General features: G+C 42.3%; 1 protein-coding gene across 9 annotated transcripts in view; it reads right to left on the reverse strand.

The window, feature by feature from the left end:
* TACC2 (transforming acidic coiled-coil containing protein 2) overlaps window positions 1-19,573 on the reverse strand; it is a 125,092-nt gene that overhangs the window by 96,542 nt on the left and 8,977 nt on the right. For 5 of the 9 annotated variants that reach the window (XM_082764694.1, XM_082764689.1, XM_082764688.1 and 2 more), the window contains exons 2-5: window positions 18,798-18,921; window positions 13,733-13,810; window positions 12,271-12,330; window positions 2,287-2,459 (exon numbers count right to left, since the gene is read on the reverse strand). In XM_082764694.1, coding sequence (XP_082620820.1) covers window positions 2,287-2,459; window positions 12,271-12,330; window positions 13,733-13,765 — 266 coding nt within the window. In that variant the 5' untranslated portion in view covers window positions 13,766-13,810; window positions 18,798-18,921. Of the gene's footprint in view, window positions 1-2,286; window positions 2,460-12,270; window positions 12,331-13,732; window positions 13,811-16,520; window positions 16,849-18,797; window positions 18,922-19,573 lie in introns of those variants that run through there. The other 4 variants (XM_082764690.1, XM_082764695.1, XM_082764692.1 and 1 more) reach the window with 4 other exon arrangements.

Consider the following 19,573-nt stretch of genomic DNA (forward strand, 5'->3'; position numbering starts at 1 on the left):
AGAAATACCTGTACTTTATAATTATAATACATATGCACACCTATATAAAGAAGAGTGTTCATTTGCTGCAGCCACAACCTTTCAAAACCCAAGAGCCCCCACCCCACAGCCTCTGTTGGGCAACTTCTGGCTTCAAGTCAGACTCTACTAACCAGTTACATCTACCATGGCTACAACAGGAAAAAAAAAAAAAAAAAAAAAGAGAGATGCTTGCTACTTTGAGATTAAAAATATGTACATGTATATTTGGAAAAACTGCTGTTGTCCTGCAGGATACCAAAGCATCAGCATGATTTCCACTTTGACCGTTCAACAGTGGTGCTCCCCCTACCAGCTCCCTGTTAGCTGGTTAGCTGGGTCTTTGTAGGCAGCCACTGGAGAAAGCTGTGTGTGCATCTTCCTTACTGTGTGGACAAGAAAGTAAATACAGAGATACTCTTCAAGAAACAAGAGCACAATCTGTAATTGAAGCCCTCTGAGATGTGTTCTGCTGCTGCTCCCAGGCTGAAGGCAGGACGTGAAGCGGGTCAGTGGCTGGCACAGGCACTGTGTTAGGTGGATGCTGGCACAAATGCTGTTAGAGGATGGGTGCTGCAGTTCGGGGAACACAGCCTAATCCCCATCATTTGGCAGTGTCACAAACAACCCTAACCTGCAGGAACATTAGGCTTTCTAGGCCTACAGATGAAATTCAGAGGTTACTAATACATGTAGGCATCATTCCCCCCACATCTCTCTCTTGCATTCCATTAGCATGACTGTGTATTGATAAGACCAGCAGAAAATGCCTATTTTATTGGCACAAGTCACAACACATCACACCAAGTGGCTTCCAAGAAATAAATATTTTCTTCAGCTAGTTCAATGTGGTTACTCATCATTACACATGCATATAACACAGTGATTATGGACAGCTCTGCCAAGAGAAACCAGAAGCTAGAGGATACACGTACTGTTTGTTAACAATAATGACAAAACAAAAAAAAAATCAAGTCTACATCACTACTCCAAATTTATTGTTTTCTATCTAGTGTGAATGATGCTCCATAGCACAGCCAAACCAACCCTTCAGGACTGTAAGCTGCTTTCTCTAGGTAATTTTTTTTAGATGCTGCCATTTCTCCAAGCTTCTCTGAAGTTGTCAATTATCACCTTAGTTATTACCTGCACTTGGACTGAAATTATCACAAACCGTTGCATGACATCAATAATTGTATGCTTAATCTTCATCATCTCATATAAAAGAAAAGAGCTTTTTAAGCTAATGCTATCACAGGGAACAGCATTTGAAATACTTTACTTGACTGTAGCTGTTGTTTGCTCTTGCTTTTCACTTCTTACATTTACTTTTTTCAAAGACACTGGCAATCAAAACATGTAGCCAGGGCTGGTGGAAACATAAAGCAGCCCATGGCACACCCACTCCACTTGAAAAGGATGTGGCTGGTCTTTCTGCAGTGAATTCTCCAGTCTGTGAAAACACTTTAAAAGATGTCCACAGCCAAACAGTCCTACCCATTTACCAGCAGATTATAGCTACTCATTCTAAAATGTATTTATCCTTCCATCCCAGGTAACACTGATGAGCTGGAAAGCATTCAGCCCCGTGTTAAAATCATGCCAGTATTAGATGGTTTCTTCCCTGTAGCAGAGGAACAGCTTAGTAGCACAAGAAAACCAAAGCATTCAAGTAAAAAATATTAATGCTTCAGAGAAAAATTTCCTTTCAGGATATTTAATAAAAGCCGAATTATGTTACCTCCTGCCACCCTTAATCCCACTGAATAATACTTTAGCTCTGAAAGTGTATCTATTGATTTCATCAGGTGAATATTAAGACATTTAGAAAGTAAGATACTAGTAAGTATTAGCTGGGTTGAGACTTTTAGTTGGATTTTTACGCAGAGCAGAGCATGGCATTTTGCAATTGTTTACAATTATGTCTTACTTCACAATAATATGACCGTGCAAGAGACTTTTCAACGTTCCTCTGTCTCAGATAAGAGTTTATTAGCGTGTGGAAAAGCATAGGAAGTTGAGGTCAAGGGTTACCACAACAGCTAGAGCCTTGTTTATAGCTATGCAGTGAGGCGAGGAAGCCAGCTTGGTAAATAGTGAGCAGCCTTGCATTTGTTGGGTTATTGTGAAGAATGCACCACCATCATCCTTCAGGATGACAGATACTGAAAATCAGCTGCACAATAACAGAAAATTAGCAAACATAGCCCAGCTATCATCAGCAACGGGGCTTTGATTATATTAATGAGAAAAAAACTAATTTCTTACCTTGTAGGTGCTGGTATCAATGGAGATGTGCTCTCGGCCAGCCACACAGCAGCAGGAAGAAGCTCTGAGATGTCCTGAGCTCCAGATCCTCCAACACTGTTTTCCTGGGGGCTCCTTTTTATGCCGTGCCCCTTACCAGGCGGGTGGTCTAATTCTGAATCCTGTGGAGCGCTCTAGAATGAAGAAGAACAGTTCAAATAGCTACTGCTGCTTGAGAGTACAGGCAATTTGGGAGAAGACGTAAGGTTAAGTTTTGTTCTGCCAAACAGCTCCTGTGGTAGACTTCACTACGTTGATGGAATTTGCAGGTCCCAAAGCCAAGCCTTTTTTTTTGTTTGTTTTTTTCTAATGACAGAAATTCAGAAGGAAGTGGTTGAGCCAAAAATAAATATGAGGGAAAGAACTGTGAGAGAAGAATGCCACAATTGTTCTAAAGCAGCTCAGGGCCTTTCCTGACCCAAGGAGGGTATCATCTTCTCTTTTTTCCAGGCAAATGCTTACTTGCTAATCAAGTTTGAAAGGAGAAAAGATGGAAACAAACCTTTTACACTCAATATTAGCAGTATCTTTGTAATCAGCTTAGAGATAAAGCCAACATCAGTCAAGACCCAAGCCTTGAATCCAAGTCCACATTATTTCCCTCCCAGCTGAACAATGCTCAGAATGCCTCTGAAGAGAGACGGGGAGCTGGAGCCTCTGCCACGCTGCCTTCAGTGAGAGTAGCGGTAGGAAAAGCTGCAGTCCCTGTAGTGACAGCTACAGAAACCTAGAACACAAATTTGGTAACGCTGCATCACCGCTTCTTGAGGGTAAGTATGTACGTGGGATCTTCACCCATGGAGGCATGCAATAGAAAAAGTCCAGGGGGTTGCTTACAAGAGGTAGCAGCACCTTACTGATGGTTTGGTGGTGTTTGGTTGTTGTTTTTTTGGTGTTTTGATTGTTTGGCAGAAGTGTCTGTAGAAGGCACCGAGAAGATGGCAAAAGCTGCCCTGAACAGTGCCTGAGTGTGTTCTTCCAGTCTAATGAAAGAACTGGAGAAATCCAGCTAAGTGTAATGCCAAAATGAAGTCTGAATGAAGAAGCTGCCACTTGAAACCCTCCAGCATTGTGAGCAATAGTGAAAGCGAAGCAAAACTGCTTCATCAGGTCACCCTCAACGTACAATCACAGTTGGTTTAATTCTGAGCTGTAATTGTAAGAAGCCCAAGGCACACCTAAGGTAAAGACCTATAAGCGTATGTACTGACCACAGGGGAACTACTTCTGAAGACCGTCACAGATGAAAAGCACAGCGCACAATTCCAATTAGTTTCTTGTTGCTCTCATTTTACTCTCAATTTCAGGTTTATTTGGTTCTAGATAGAGCCAATAGATTTCCCATTGCAGACAGTTATTGGCTGCAAAATGACATTTCTCTTTGTGCACCTGGTGTGCTCTCGCACAACCAGAGGCCTCTTGATGAGAGCCAGGAGTGAGAGACACCCAGTGGACGAGAAAAGCCCATGTAATGAGCAATTGAAAAGGTCAGGGCACACAGAGAATATAAAAAGACTTCCTTTAGACTTAAGGCAAATTTGATTAACTCTCATATCCTCTGCCTCTCCCCGGAGGAACCCCCTCACTACAGCTTTGTTTGCAGAAATCTCCTTTATCACACCGCTTTCCGCTGGGACAGAACCAAGGGCTCGGGGTTTCATGATTATTAAGCATTTACCCAGCGTGTGCTGACATCTGGCATTTGGAATATTTATCTGTGTATGGATGTTGGCCCCAAAACCACAGCGTATAGCAAAAAGCTACTAGAGCGTCAAGATTTATACAAGAAAAATTGTTTTCTTTCCAGCCAGAAAAAAAAAAAAAGAAAGAAAAAAAAAAGAATAGAAGAGCTTAGTTAGCATATGGGGGTTTGTTTTGCTTTTGCTGCTCTGTTTTAGGAAGACTTGCTTTTGTTTGCGTGAGAAAGTTTGCAGCGAGAGTTCACTTCAGCAAAGCATACATGCGTGCAGAGAGACCAAACTATGAAAAAAATGCATTATTAATTACCAGAAAGAAAGAAAAAAATAAATAAAAACAACTGAAATGGCAATTTCTGGGGCCATATGCATGTCCGTGGGCCAGTCACCAACCACCACCACCACCCCCACAGCCCACAGCCCTCCCCTCTCGTTTTTTAGCATCGCTTTGGGGACTGCAGCGAGCCGAGGGCAGAGACTCCTGCCTTACCAGCAGAGCTCCCTCGGCTGGCAGGGCTCAACACCATGCACCGCCAGCCTTCTGAGCATGGGATTAGGACAAAAATGGGCTGTAAGATCCCCCCAGGCCATGCCAGGCAACCTCGGGGCCACGCTCCTAGTGAAGGGCTCGGTGCTAGCGCAGCACGGCCTGGGAGGTGGTCATGGATGACTGCCCCAAAACCGCAGCGCGATGAAGTATAATTCCCAGGCCAGCTGCAGACAGAAATGAGTGCGTTTCCCTCCCCAGCAGGGCAGGGAGAACCACACGAAGAACCCCAAGAAATTAGAGCAATTTACAAATTTGTCCGGACGCCTCCAGCAGCTGGCGAGAGCAGCGAGAACAAGTTATTTGTTTTCCTGCCTCTCTACCACCACCATCCCGGTTTTTCTTCAGCTGATCTGGGCGCTAGGCAGGAGGAGTAGCCCACAGCTCTCCTCAGAAGAGGAAGGGCTGAATGTTTCATCTCCTTCTTCTGAAGTCTGTGTCATCTTCCACAGCAGAAAGCAGCGCAGCAATGAATTAAGTCATTAACCTACCACAGTCTCAGTGCCTACACGGTGCTTCTAATTACTCTCCCTTCCACAAGATCAGTCACTGAGCTCAAAGGGCTGCTTTAGGTTACAATCCTCTGTCCCAATGACCTGCAGACATCCCACTCCTGGAGCTGCAGCGTAATCGGGATGCCTCCTGCACACAAATCAGCTCCATGCAGCCAGCTCCTGCTTGCCGCCCAGAGCCAGGAGCACCGTGAGCCCCACGACAACCTGAAGCTGAGCAGCAATGTGGACTTGGGGTGTTAGAGAAACACTGCTCAGCAGCCTCTCACGCAGTACACCCAATGCTCATTGCTTCTGAAGCTCACCAAAATCAGGATGCTGCCGTGTTACAGAACCAGAATCACTGAATGCTCGGTTGGAAAAGATCTCTAAGGTCCTCAAGCCCAACCATTAACCTAGCACTGCCAAGACCACCACTAAAACCCAGGAGTGCTACATCCCAATCACTTTCCTCAGCTGTAATGCCAAGTGTTAATATTAAAAGAACAACACCGTGGGAGGGGCAGGTTGTGAAGGCAAGGAGCACGGCCACAACAAAGCATGGCTCAGGAGACAACGAAGTGCACTGTTTTGCAGACTACATTTAACATTTTGCACAGACTGATGGGCTGGGGGGCTTTTCATTATTATTATTTTAATACTGATAGGCTTTCTGGGATCTCCTGTTAAAGGAGTTATCGTTCTCCCAGCTATCCCTAAACAACTGCAATGGGTCACAGAGAGATCTCATCCTTGTTTGAGTTCCTGGCATGACCAAATTTAACATAGATCAAAATAATCTTTGCAATCCAGCTCCTGCTGGAGCAGCAAGGACTCGCTGACCCCCTCTTTACTTTCTTTTTCTGGAGCAACCAAGAAGCAAAGTTGCCCTCTTACCTAGCCAGGCCAGAGCGCACACAGCCTGGAAATGATATTTGCAAGGGAAGCTCAAAGGAGGATTTTAACAATAATGTGTAATAAATCTTACTGGTCTGCTACATTTAATTTACTATTTAATCAACACAAAAAAAAACATGTTCTGTGAATCTGTGCCAGCCAGCAGAAAAACACAATCCCATTTCTCTATCAAGTTTTTCAAATTGAAGCTAGTTATGCAAATCAGGAGCTGAACTAGCTTTGCAGAGCACGCTTTTTTATTTTTAATGAACGTCTGTGGAAACAATTAAAAAGACTATATTTTGTTCAAAAGTATCATCAGAAAGCTGATGTTAAATAAATTACTTTTGATGTTGCAACACACACAGCCTCTGAAGTCATCTACTACAGAAGCTCGCCGCTGAACTCACTCTGTATTTGGTTCAAATGTAGCATGCTCCTTTGTCCAAAGGATTCTGAGATTATATTTAAAAAAATGATTGCAAGCCTTAATGAAATAATTAGAAGTCAGAATGCAGAGGTTCTCAGCAGTTTTTTGCCTATCATAATTTAAAAACACAACAAAACAACAAACAAACAAGCTGCTCACGGAGCATATACCAACAAGAGGAGGCACACTAACCAGCCCCCACTTTTTTCCTTTACGCCAGCACTATTTAAATGAATAAAACTGTTCCTCCTCAACCACGCAGCGTAATTATTTGCATTAAGCCCTGCCACAAGCACTGGCCTCTGTAGGAGCATGCAGTGAACCTGCAGGATCATTTAGCTGCCCTGATGGCTTGGAGCAGGCGCCTACGAGTGGTTTGGTTTTCTGGTTTTCCTTTACCAGGGAGAGCCCCGTTACCACCGCAGCCGCAAGGATTACACACAGGGCAGTACTCTGGCTCCAGCTGCTGCCCCAGGGAGGGATTCCTGGTTCAAACCCAGCACTGGCGCTCCGAACAAGCAAATATCCTTTGATTTCTGCCTTTCCCCCAACACAGCAGCTTCCCCTCACACCCCCTGGTACCACCGCACACACCTCCTTTTACAGCAGGCGCCGGTGCCGCAGCTGGGAGCAATCCCCGAGGAGCTCCAAGGAGTTCCCATTCCTGGTAACCCCCTGAGTTTATGGAAAGGGAGAAGCCAGAACAAGCCTTTACCCATCTCAATCGATAAGCCAGAACTCACCTTTTACTTTTATCCACGTCCTCCAGAGCACGGTTCCATGTGTTATTTCCCCCGTGCTTCCTGGCTTCAACCACCCACAGCCTTGCCTGGCACAGGGGAGCGGCAGCAGCAGGACGAGGGGCGAAGGTCAGCCCCACACACCCATCCCTGTCTTCCAGGAACAGCCACCGTGGCAGCCGATGGGCAGGACGAACACACAGTCCCCATTACGGGTGGCAGGGCACGCTCCTCCTCTGCCAAACCTCACACCCGTGTGCCTCTGCAAGCAACCACCAAGCAGCAAAGTGTGCACGTGGTGGTCTTTGGAGAGCTCTCGGTGCCGTGTTCTGCAGTGATCCCTTATTTTGCTGCAGGGCTTGGCCGCAGAGAAAGGTGGTGGGAAGTTGTGCATGGAAAGCCTTCGCTGATAGCCTGTTCCTCCTTAGGAAATTCAGCACTAAATCCACTTCTGAAAAATGGAACTGAGATGGTGGAAAACAACTGGCTGTGATTCTTAAAACAACCAAGCTAACGTAAGACTTCCTGAGTTAGTTTAATGCCCTGCCACCGACTAAAAATCAATAGCAGTGAAATACGAATATCCACGCCTATGTCAGAAAAATGAATCAAGAAAAAAATTTTCCAGGTGAAATTTTTCTAAACAAAGCTGCAGAGGTTACGTGACTGGAGATAATCTTCAAATGGCTGTTGCCATTTTTAAAGCAAATTGCTGACCATGGGACAGGAACAAATCGCTAATTGACACCTTGGGCCAAGCTTGCACTCCATATGACAGTTCAGACCTGAAGGATTGCTCTAGAACTTGGTCTTGTCACACCACAAGGGAGCCAGATTCTGGTTTTGATAAACACCTTGTGCAGCAACCCACGTTTTTCAGCACCTGCCCAGTGTTGAGAGTGGCTGGGGAAAGCAGTTTACAGAGAGGGATGAGCATCGTGGCCGCTTGGGTGTTGTCTTTAAGCTGACAGAAGGCCAAACACCATGACTACCTAATTAGCTGGGTGTATTTATGATCAGATGCAGTCTCCTTATGGGAGGTTCCATATAGAATTTTGCAACTACAGTAGATTTATTTATTTTTTAATCATTAATGTTGTAATTTGCTATTGCTTCTGGCTTGCTTTATTTTTCTCTCTCGTGAGCACTGTTTTATGTTTGTGCCATTTCTAATTAAAATCCTCAAAATGACAGGAATGCAAAAGTTGGCATTTGCTGGAGGTATCCTTTAAGCTGCTTCTTAAAAATTCAACACATATGGTACAGTATATGGTATGGTATATACAGATATGTATATATATGGTATATATACGGATATATATATATATGGATACAGTAACAACCGTATGTAAAAATTTTGGTTACAACCTTCTATTGTAGGTACCTATGAGCTTTTCTTAGAGAGAAAGAGTTACTTTTCCTCCTGAGAAATAAATCCAAACCTAGTGAAATGACTTTAGTTGCAACCATAAAAAACAAACAAGCAAACAAACAAAAAACCACAAACCCACTGTTGCATGTATATGTAGCACCATCTGTTCCTTGGTTTAGCATTCTTTACAGAATACACAACATCCTCTGGGCTACAGCAAAAGGAATTCAAACCTTCAGGTTTCACTGCTCAGGCTTACAACCTTTCCAATCCACCGAGGGCACTAAACTGTTTATCTTCAGATCCTTGTAATGTCAACCTAAGTGTCTCCTCATCAACTTGCTGCTGTGTTTAAGCTTTACTCTGTTTGAACGTGCATACCACAAGCCTGTGCTGGGCTGGATGAAGCTTAGCTGTATCACTGGCTTCATGGTTCTTGTTAACCTAATCTTTCCATTTGCTTATGTAATTGAAGTTCAGTAGGCAAAGGAAAAGTCAGAGTTATCCTTGTAACTCCATTAGCCTTCCTGCAGCTTTTTATTTTCCTTTGTCTCATTGCTGACAGGTGGATGAAGGCCTGATGGATATCCAGATTCTGTTCTTAAGGATGACAGGTGCATTAGTACAGCAAGGAAGAGAGGGGATAAAGCTGATGATCTCAGGAAAAAAATCTTCAGCACAATATTTGTAATTCAAGTTCAGTACAATTTTAACTAGAATAGCTTTCTGAGTAGTTCTTAGCAACCTACATAAAATATTTGAGAGGATGCAGTCAGATTTATATGAAGTACTATTAGGAAAATTCTCTCTGAATTCAGATCTGAACTCTGCTGTTCTCACCATCTGATAGTGTTTGCTGGCCTAGTTATTTCTAACCATCCACAGATGTGAAAATGTAGGTCCAACATTCTCACATAATTTCCAAATAGAGAAATGTAGTTAATAGCAATAGAGGTTTTTATAAATACATGTTTTTTTTCCTTTTCATCTGTACCTGTAAATATACATTTCCCATTAGAAATGGTGTTGGCTTTAAAGATGTGAGGAAAGCTTTAACTATTAATTCAGAAGGGAAGGAAAGTCTTCCAACTACTCGTAGGAATAGTCTTCTGACTACCTTTTAACTCTGCTTTCAAATTAAGAACCCTGTCACAACTTTGAATCTTCATTCTTCTTTTATTTCCCCTCCGTAATTCAAAGGGAAGATGAGAAGGAGAATAATACTTATTCATTACAGTGAGAAATGTCCCAGAATTCGCAGCATTTGCATATAGGGGTGTTTAATTCTCTTAGAACAGAAAACGTCTGGGTTTATTTTTGTAAATTCAGACAAATAGTTGGTATTGCTCGCCATAGAATATGGGACCGGTCGCAGTTATCATTGGAAGCAAGCATGAATGAACGCAGTGACAGCATGTGTATGGGAACTACGTAGGTACCAGTAACACACACACTGCCAGCACCATTCAGCTGCAGACAAATGTTGACTCAAAGGATGTGGAGCAGCTCTGCTGGCTTGCACGCTCCTGATGTGCAATGGAGGAAATGGAAGAAGTGAGTGAAAATGATACCTTAGAGAGTAAAGGAGGTGTTGCATGCAGGGTGTCAGTGTCCCTCATTAAAGTGCTATAGGCACAGAATTATTATGCAGAAAATTGGGAATGCGTTTTTGTTGCCAGTTGAAGATAAGCAATGGAATGGATCCAGATGTTATTGCACTAGGCAGGAAGTATGTAAACACACAGTGTGAGCTCCAGAGCTCGGAGGGATTTGCCCAGTTATCATCCGTGGGAATGGGGACTGAAGCTGGGAAGCTGGTAGTGTGCCCAGTGTGTTCTCTGCTAATCCCCATAGTGCTGGGATCTGAAAGTAGAGCCCCACCGGTTAACTGGACCCATTGGCTTAAGTGCATTGAAATATGGAAAAAGCAGTGATGGAGAATATTAACTGCAGAATGGGGAGCAGTCAGATTTGTTCACAACAATTAAATGGAGAAACCCGAGCAGGAGCACAGCGTGATGCTTCAGACAAACAAATAGACACTTCAGAAATGATGGCCCCTCCAGCAAGTATGCATGTGTTGCCCATCTCACACATTTCACAGCGAAAAACAAGCAAGAACAAAAAAGCTAGCCACACGTCAGGATTTATGTGCGAAGAGAACTGAACAACAACATCGATGTGAAGTAACTAGCTTTGCCCGGCTCTTCCCTTATTCAGAAAACAAAGGAGAAAAAAGGATAAAGCAAGAGATAGAAGTAGCTTATGTGGTAAATGACTTTGAAATTCCCTCACCCACTCTGGGGTGAAATACTCGCTGCTAGGAGTTCACTTAAGCAGCCACAGTTTGCACCATCAAAGAGCTTTACAATCGCTTGGTAGCTCTGGCTTTTCGTGAGAAAGGCTGTGGAAGACGACGGCTCTCCTCCTCACAGCTCTGAGGGGCAAGAATTGAAAACCTCAGTTAAAATCACTGCCTATTAGAAAATCTAGCTCGTTCTAGTTTTAGGAAGTTTTGTGTTGCCCAACTTTTTAAATAGCAGATAGTTTGGTCGGTCCTAGTCAGCTTGGTTTCTTTTATAAGTGAAACTTCCCCTCTGTGAAACGGTAAGACTGACTATGGTTGTGTGGATGATTTTTGAACATTTGGTTTTCCAGAAAATTCAGGGAAAAGCTTGAGCTTTGCCACTCCTCTGTATTGGCCGGTGCATTTGAGTGGATGAAGAATTATGTGTCTGATGGGCAGCGCAACAGCTGAGATCTTGTAGAGCTCCAGAAACAATAATTCCTCTCATAGCTTCCCATTAAAGAGGTATTCCTTTACTTCCATCTATTTTCCCTGATGAAGTCCGGATCTCTGTTCTTCTAGATTGTTTCTTTTTCATTGTAAATGCATTTCTCTTCAAGAGGAGTTTTGCTTTTCAAAACGAATGCATCTCAAAAATAACTTACATGCAATTCAGCATAAGCCCAACACGCCTTGCCACTGGCAGGCCTGTGTTTGGGAGCAAGCTTTGTCATGCCAATAGGGCAGGGCACAAGCCTCAAATCTCTCAGCAGTTCAGACTCTGTGCACTGCTAGAGCAAAACACAGCACAGAAAATCACCGTGTTAAACATACTGCTGGCCCCAGCCTCATTTTATTTATTATCTTTAATAATTTGTACTAAATTTGCATTATATTTTCCTCAGAGGATGGTCTTTACAAGACAGATTGGGTATTTATTTTCCTGTAAGTGCCCACTCTGTTCTTCATAGTAGCACATTTATTCCACAGACCTTCCCTCTTATAAAATGAGTTCTAAACTTAGCACAGACTCTCCCATCTTTAATGCAAACCATGTGCACAGCTCCCAAACGACTCAGCTGAGAGCTGGAACTGAGGAATGGTGTTCCCTGATAAATACCTAAACAGAAACAACAACTCCTGTCAAATTGTACTGACTGTAACTGTAACAACAACATCCACTGCTTTGTTTTAATTGCATGAGAGCAGAGAGGAAAGCCAGCATGCAAAGAGGGTCAAACACAGGCTGTTTCTCTAAAGCATAGATTGCTACCAAAGAGGAAAGTTAAAAGAAACCAGATTTTTTTTTACAACTTGCTGAAAACTTAAATGTAGCTGCCTTGCAAATTTGCAGTTAGTGTCAAAAAAAAAAAAAAAAAAAAAAAAAAAAAGCCAAAAGCAGATGCAGAAGAAAAAGAACAGCCAGGCCTGATGCTAACATTTTGAAATGCAAACCATGCAAAGCAGTTTTCATCATCCACTACCTGCTGCGTTCCTTGGCTGGGCGGCATAAGGATGACTTTATTTGCATTGGGGATGTCTGACTGAAAATAAACGTATTTAAAAATTCTATTGACTAGATGAAGCTTGACTATTCATTAAGGGATACATTTCAAGGGCTGTTCAGCAGATGAAGTGGCTTTTAAGTGTTATTGCTATTTCTATTTATTTCTCTGTTAATAGTGACTTTTAAAGTAATTTGATTTTCTAGCATTTGCCTGTCTGAAAAGGAGACCAGAAGCTTCCTTTCCTTATTAAAAAAGAAGAGCTTTTTATTAAATTCCTTAACAAATTTAATAATGTTTAAGTACAGGCTTCTTGGTGTCAGGAGGGCTCCTGAAGAAATATATCTGGCTTTCAAAAACTTACTAAGTGGAAAGTGTATACATTGGAGGAGGAATTCTCATTATTTCATCGTAGGAATGAACACATCCTCCTGTTCCTGACCACTGAAAAAAGTTTGGGGCCAAATCTTGTGGTAACAATACAACTTGGCCAGAACAACCAACAATTATAGCAGATTGCTCTTTTAGAAACATCTTTAAGAAAAAAAAATTGGCTAACTTTTAATACTGGTTCCTTTGAGAGGGCCCACTCGGCAATGCACAAGGTACAGCAGATTTGCTCAGAGCTGAAATGGAGGCAAAATGAGGCCTAATGGGTTTTGCCGTCTATGTAACGTATGCAAGAAGAGAGGATGAAACACGTTCTGGTATCTTAATTGTTGAAATAAACAAATCACAACTTTAATTCAAACCTAGATCAACATAGTAATGTCTAATTTAACTGCACACAGCTAGATGTGGCATATGGGATCCCTTCATTTCAACAGTTCAAAAAGAAATCACCAAGCAGCAACAGGCATCAGCGAAGCACCCTTCTCCTAACGGGGTGTGAACTCCTGGGTCAGCATGAATACACTGCAAGGTCATTTTTGAACAGGGAGAAGCTACTGAGTGTCAGGGCCTCGGGAGCACCCAAAGGCATTGCCTGGCCCTCCAGGCCCTTTCCCCCCTGCCCATGGCCCTGGACCCCATCTCAGCCCGTCCCTGCCCTGCCATGTGCCCGCTGAGCCAAGCAAACCCATGGGCTGACACCCAGGACCCCTCTTGGCTCACCCTTGTCCCCACAGAGGTGCCAATTTCTAGGGCTGTCCCACTGCCGTGCTCCTGGCTGGGAGGTGGGACAGGACACCCCATGGCGCTCCCCGCAGCTCCCATTCCCCAGGGAGCAGCCACCCACACGGTTGCCTCAACACCACGAGGCATTGTCATTGCCACATTAACAAACAAACAAAAAGTTGCCCTCAATTACCATTAACGACAATTAAATACGAGTGTAACTGGGAGCAGAAGATGAATGTGAGGCAAATGGCCCATGGACAGATTTCTGTAACCTTTGCTCTTGGGCAGCAGGGAAGGGCAAGGCAATCACAGTCACACTCACCTGATTTTCTGCACTACTGTTCTCATTGCCCATTTTGGTGCTGACGTCCAGTGTCACACAGCAATTAAAGAAAGATCACTAGAAGAAAAGGAAAATTTTTAAGTCTTCCATTAAAAAATAAAACGAAATTTAAAAAAAAGCTCAGAATTTTGGAGGAATGCCATCTCGGGCAACTTGTCAGCTGCCCTCCTGACATTCAGTTTTGCAGTGATTTTAAGTCATAGATTAAGGGACAATAGCTCTTGGGGCTTTTTTTTTTTACAAAGAGATTGCTCTCTCCCTGCTGCCTCTCCTACACTAGCTCTGCTTATGCTGACAGCCACTCCTCAAAACTCAGCTTCGTTACTCTGCTTCTGGATTACCCCATGTCATTTGAGCAGAACGGCATTTTCCTTGCCAGAGTTACTTTGGATGGACAGCCCATAAGAAAACCTTATTTTTTTAACCATATTCAAACCACTTGTTAAATTTTTTTTATTATTATTTCTCTTGGAGATCCTGGAGGGAGCTGCATGCTCACTCTGTGTAGAACCAACCACAACGTTAAACCCGGCTGTTTCTGTAACAGAAACTATTTTCCACATACGCACTCAGCTTTAAGAAAGAGTAAATGGATTTTTGTCCTTGTTATTGTAGTTACACTCTGCTTTTCTTAAGCAATATCCTGCTTATAATTTCATGTTCTGAAACACATTTTCTTTACACTTGACTGGATCTGCCTGCCTTAATTATTATTGGTTTTATACTAGTTCAGTTCTAATTATTTAATTTTAAAAAATCCTCTGAGCATTAGAGCTGTAGCCAGCAGCTCTGGAATTAGTGCCTCCCCAGGCACCACTCATTTTTGTATTTTTTTCAAGAGGCAATTCAGTGGGAAATGTGTACGATGGAGATTCAGTTGTAGACACGTACTTCTTGTTCTAGACATTTCATTTTGGAGCTCAGGCATTTAAATTCCGTGTATTTATTGTGTTACTGGATAGGTGAAAATTACACACACTCTCTTCAATTTATTTTTTGTGAGATTGGTCTGTGGCACATGTCAAGAAAACCTCCATTAAAGTCAGGCTGTAAAAGAAAGATTGCACTTTATTAGCCAAGGAAACCATATAAGCTTTTAAGGAATGCTGTTACGCATTACTGCACCACTCTTTTTTTAAACTTGAAAGACTATTTTTCTTCACAGGAGGCTTGGAGAGAGAAGTTCGGTGTCGTGCTTATAAGCTATGCTCTGTTTAAACTTGAGTGTCTTCAGGGGATATATTGGTGCTTGAACTTGCTCCTGTTGAAATCCCTGGGCCCAGGACTGCACTTTTAGTGATTAATTAGCAGCACTAGCTTTTATCTGCTAAGACGACTGCCAAGTCCTCTACTGTTTTGAAATAGTACCAGAACCAACTTTAAGACACACATGTAACGTTTTCAAAGGGGCTGTTCCCTAAGCACAAGGTGCTCGATCGGGGAGTACTGTGATGCACAAACCTCTTCAGGCGCAGCCCCGCGAAATGTTCCAAGGCACCAGGTTAAGATTATAATATTTTAAGTATCTATTGTTATGACAAAACATTCTCGTACGCAGTTTGAGCAGCTAACTAAGGTTACAATGCACAGGAGAGAAATAACTTCCCTGTAACAATATGCTTCCCTCAACAGCCACACATTTCCCTACGAGGGAACATACTGGCATTTCCGTGCCACTGATCCAACAAGCTTTTCCTTTCCCAGCTCCTTTTCTGCTCCCACAGACGTGATGTGAAAACAGCAGGAAACTGAGAGCTCTCACAGCTATCCCCTCATGAGCACGTGCAGGAATAACACGAGCTGGGGAACGAGTGGAACTCTCCAAGTCCTTATGGAGTTATGGCTAATTGGGGTGGGGTCTGCTATATCGACAACACAAAATGCAAATTCTACAATTTTGTAAAATTTGTCAAGTTGCTGTGCTTATTTTAGAGTGAATTTACTTCCGTGCATAACATGCTTTCAAGGCTTCTGCACCGACTCAGCAATACTGACTGCTAAGAACAGCAACTGCAAATAGAGACTGAATTTGTAATATTCACTTGAACACAAAAATACATTAATGACTTACTGTTTTTTTTTTTTTTTTATATATATATATATATAAATGTACAGGCGTTAAAATATAAAACTATAAAAACACCCCCGAAGTGCTAGCTGTCACAAATTTCCACAAATTTCCACTAACATATCTCATCCTGTCTACTTACTCTTTTCCTTGCTTAGAGCATGAAATTTCACAACTGTCACATAATTGTCACATTACCATTTTCTTAATAATGAAGACAAAAGTCATAAGGAGGGAATAAAGCCTGTATAGATTCTCTAATAATGAAATAGGTGATGATAATAATGAGTGAATTACGCTGCTGAGCAACTGAGATATTTCTTCCGATTACAATGCAATTTTAATCTTTTTTACATACATTATTTCTAAAACATTTTCTCAATGCACAAGCATTACTTAGGTTGTAAAACACATGCACTTTATCATATGTATGGAATTTCAAATAAACCTTATAAACATGCTAAAAATCTATTCATTAAATAAGCATGGGTTAACCTAAAGATAATCTTTCTCATCTTTCCATACTATCTTTTACAATTTACATGTCATTACTAAAATTATTTTAGCACTGCATATCTCAAAATTGCTCAGTAGTAGCAAATTGGTCATCAGCCTATAGGAAATTTTGTACACGGACAGTAAAACCACCGTTTTCCTGAAAATGAGAGAAAGAGAGAGAATGTTTAACTTCACACTTACATTCTGGCATTTATCTGGCAGCGTGGGATACACTGACGCTCCTAGAGCACGTCTTCAAACCATTCCTTCCATCTTCACCTCACACGTTTTCGCCTTATTTTCCTCCTACTTCTCCCCAGACTGACATGAACTGTAGGCTTTCTTTCAAGGACCCACCTTCATAACCTGCTCAGCAACCAACTTGCCTCCACCCCAGGCAAAAAAGAAAACAAGTTATACCTCCTCCACCCGGCCTCCCCCTGCTCCTGGGAGGCTGCCGTGGCTCTGCATTTCATAAATTCTCCACTAATGTTTTTGCACAAAAGTAAGCCTGCAGAAAATGGGTCTTGGTCAAAACAGATTTTACTTCTGGTGTCTCTTGGCCTACGGTGCAACCAGCGCTACCTGCACCACAAAAATTGTTCAGTGAAATGTTTCAGTATCAACACGGTGAAGTTTTGCATGTTGTCAAGGGAAAAGTAGTACTGGGGGTAACAGCTACTCTGCACTTTGTTTTGCAGTTCGTTTGTGCATTTAAGTTTGCCCTTCATTTTCTCTTAGTACTGTTGAAAGCACTCAGAAAATATCTGTTAACAGATGTTGACATTCCTGTTCAAGTTATGCTGAAATCATTTCCCATTTAATCGTCCTGAAGGGTGGAGACATGACAAAAACTCTTTGAAATGTGATGTTGCAAGAAGTACTGGTTTATGAGTGAGCTAATTGCTGTTATTAATGTTCATTGTGCGCTCAAGCAATGCTTCCACAAAGGGGTGCTCAGAGAGACAGCTGATAACAAAAGATAGTGTATCATTAGTGGTAACTCCAAGGGATTAACAAATTTCTGCACTCACCGGTGGTGCTCGCTGGTGCTACACAGCAAAGGAATAAGTAAACTGTGGGTTTACTGCACCTTGAAGAGCTGCACGGCAGCATTACTGAGTCTAGCATGTCAAATTCCTATTTACGTGAATAAGAAGCAGGAATTTCATAAAGTAGCTATGTGCTGGGTGCTGATATTCCTGTGGTTGTTCTCTGCTCCACAAAGTCTTGGTCCACAAACATCTGGCTTGAAAGCATTAGCGATAGGCATGCAATGAACAGCTGCAAGGCCAGGGACGACATGAGCAGCCCTGCCTTTACAAGCTTTCATTTTTTATGAAGTTGGTCATTCAGCAATCCGAGCCCCCAGCATTATTATTATACCTCCTCAGGCCACTGCTACTGATAAAGAATTCCACAGATCTGAAACAAATTATTTGTATTCTCTGAGCTTTTTCAGGTTTTATGATGAGGCACATCTGAATGTGTTTGGTGGCATGTGGGTAATACAAGACATCAAATAAATCTGTGCTATACTTCCAAGACGAAAAAGCCAAGGTCTATAGTGAAGCTCAGGAACTAAAATATGTGAAAGTGTCTGTCATATTTCCCCTTCTCTGGTCTTCCCATCCTACTTCCTGGTCCGGAAAAGCTGAAGTTCATCAAATCAAAGTTTTAGTATACTCTTCCTTAGGAAACTGTAAAATTTGTTGTCTACACACAACAAATTATGAAACATTTTTGCTTAGGCTCTCTGCCATGAATTTAAGAACGAGGATCCTGTGGGAGCTCAGGAAAACACAAGCCTGATAATATATCCTCACTTCTGCTAGTGGGATTGTTTCCTCGTAGCAGAAACTGAGCTCATATTTGGTGCTATTCCATTTCTAAAGCTAAGGCAGGAAAATGCCACAAAGTGAAAGTGAGGAAGCTGCCTTGCAAAACAGCAGTCTGGCACATGCTTAAGGGAAAATGACCTTTTGGTAGTTGATCATGATTTCTGATCCTATCTTTGTATTTTTATCAACACACATGCAAAAGAGAATCCCCCTGTTGGGCTAACCTTGTGTAAGGTCTGCAAAGCCAGGCAGACAGCTGCACTACTGCCAGAACCATGAGTCATGAGGGAGCGACACGCATGCTAACAGGCGGCAACTCTGCTCTCTGATCTCTGGACCCAGAGCAACTCTGTCAGAGAACACTGACATTATATTTTTGGCCTTGGACAGGGATGAGGGCTTTGACCTGGTCAGTTTTCTGACCCACTCTCACGTCTCAGGCCCTATCCCAGCTGTGCCAAGCAATACCTATTCACTGCAAGTTGCTCCCTTGCAGTGCTTCTCCTCTGCTCTGCACCAGTATGAAGTCAAATTAATTTCTGTAAACCACTAACTGTGAGAGCACTCATCATCCTCTGATGTCTCAGTTTACTCTCTTTGATTTTATGGTAGAACTAGTGGGAGAAGAGGTACTCACATGGGGCTGCTTTACTGTAATTCTACATCCACGCTTCTTCCTGGAGGGAACTCAAGCTCATCCACAAAGATTGGCCTTTCTTGATAAAAAGAGAATCTAACCCAGGAGGACTGGAAGATTCAAACTAGGAGAAAACACAGATCAGACTTAAAGGTAAGCTACGTGTGTGGTTAATGAACCAGGCATTTCAGTAAGATCCAAATAGTTTGTCGTGAATGATTAAATTTAATGTTAGCATGCACAATATTTGTTACACTTACCAACCACATGCTACATTAGCTTTTATAAATAGAATACATGCTACCTCAAGTATTTATATGAGACAATTTCATTTGGGATCATTTTACTTTACGGTAGAAATACTGCCAAAACAAGATCAAATTTTTATGTTTCTTGCTTGCACGTGTTGATATGACACAGCAAGCACTGAAAGCTCTGCTAAAGCACTGAGCATGAAGTTATATACTGCTGCTCTTGTAGGTAAGAGAAAAGAAAGGGAGAGTCTTCAGAATTTCCCTCTTCTCTGACCTTAACTCATGCAAAATAATTTGTGCTTTCTGCATAGTAGAATGATACTGTAGAGATCTGCAAGAACAACTGACCTACAGCAGTCCTTCAGCCCTTGTTTTCTCAAATTCTGGCAGAGCAAACATCACGATCTGGGAGATAAATCCTAATGCGATCATTACAACTAGTGATCATGTAATGATTTAGAAGTACAGAACTTGGTGGGGAAGATGCTGCTTAGCAGCATCTGCTAGATCTAACTGGATTTG

The sequence above is a fragment of the Aythya marila genome (genome assembly GCF_965140915.1).
Source record: "Aythya marila genome assembly, chromosome: 7".
In the NCBI taxonomy this organism is placed as follows: domain Eukaryota; kingdom Metazoa; phylum Chordata; class Aves; order Anseriformes; family Anatidae; genus Aythya; species Aythya marila.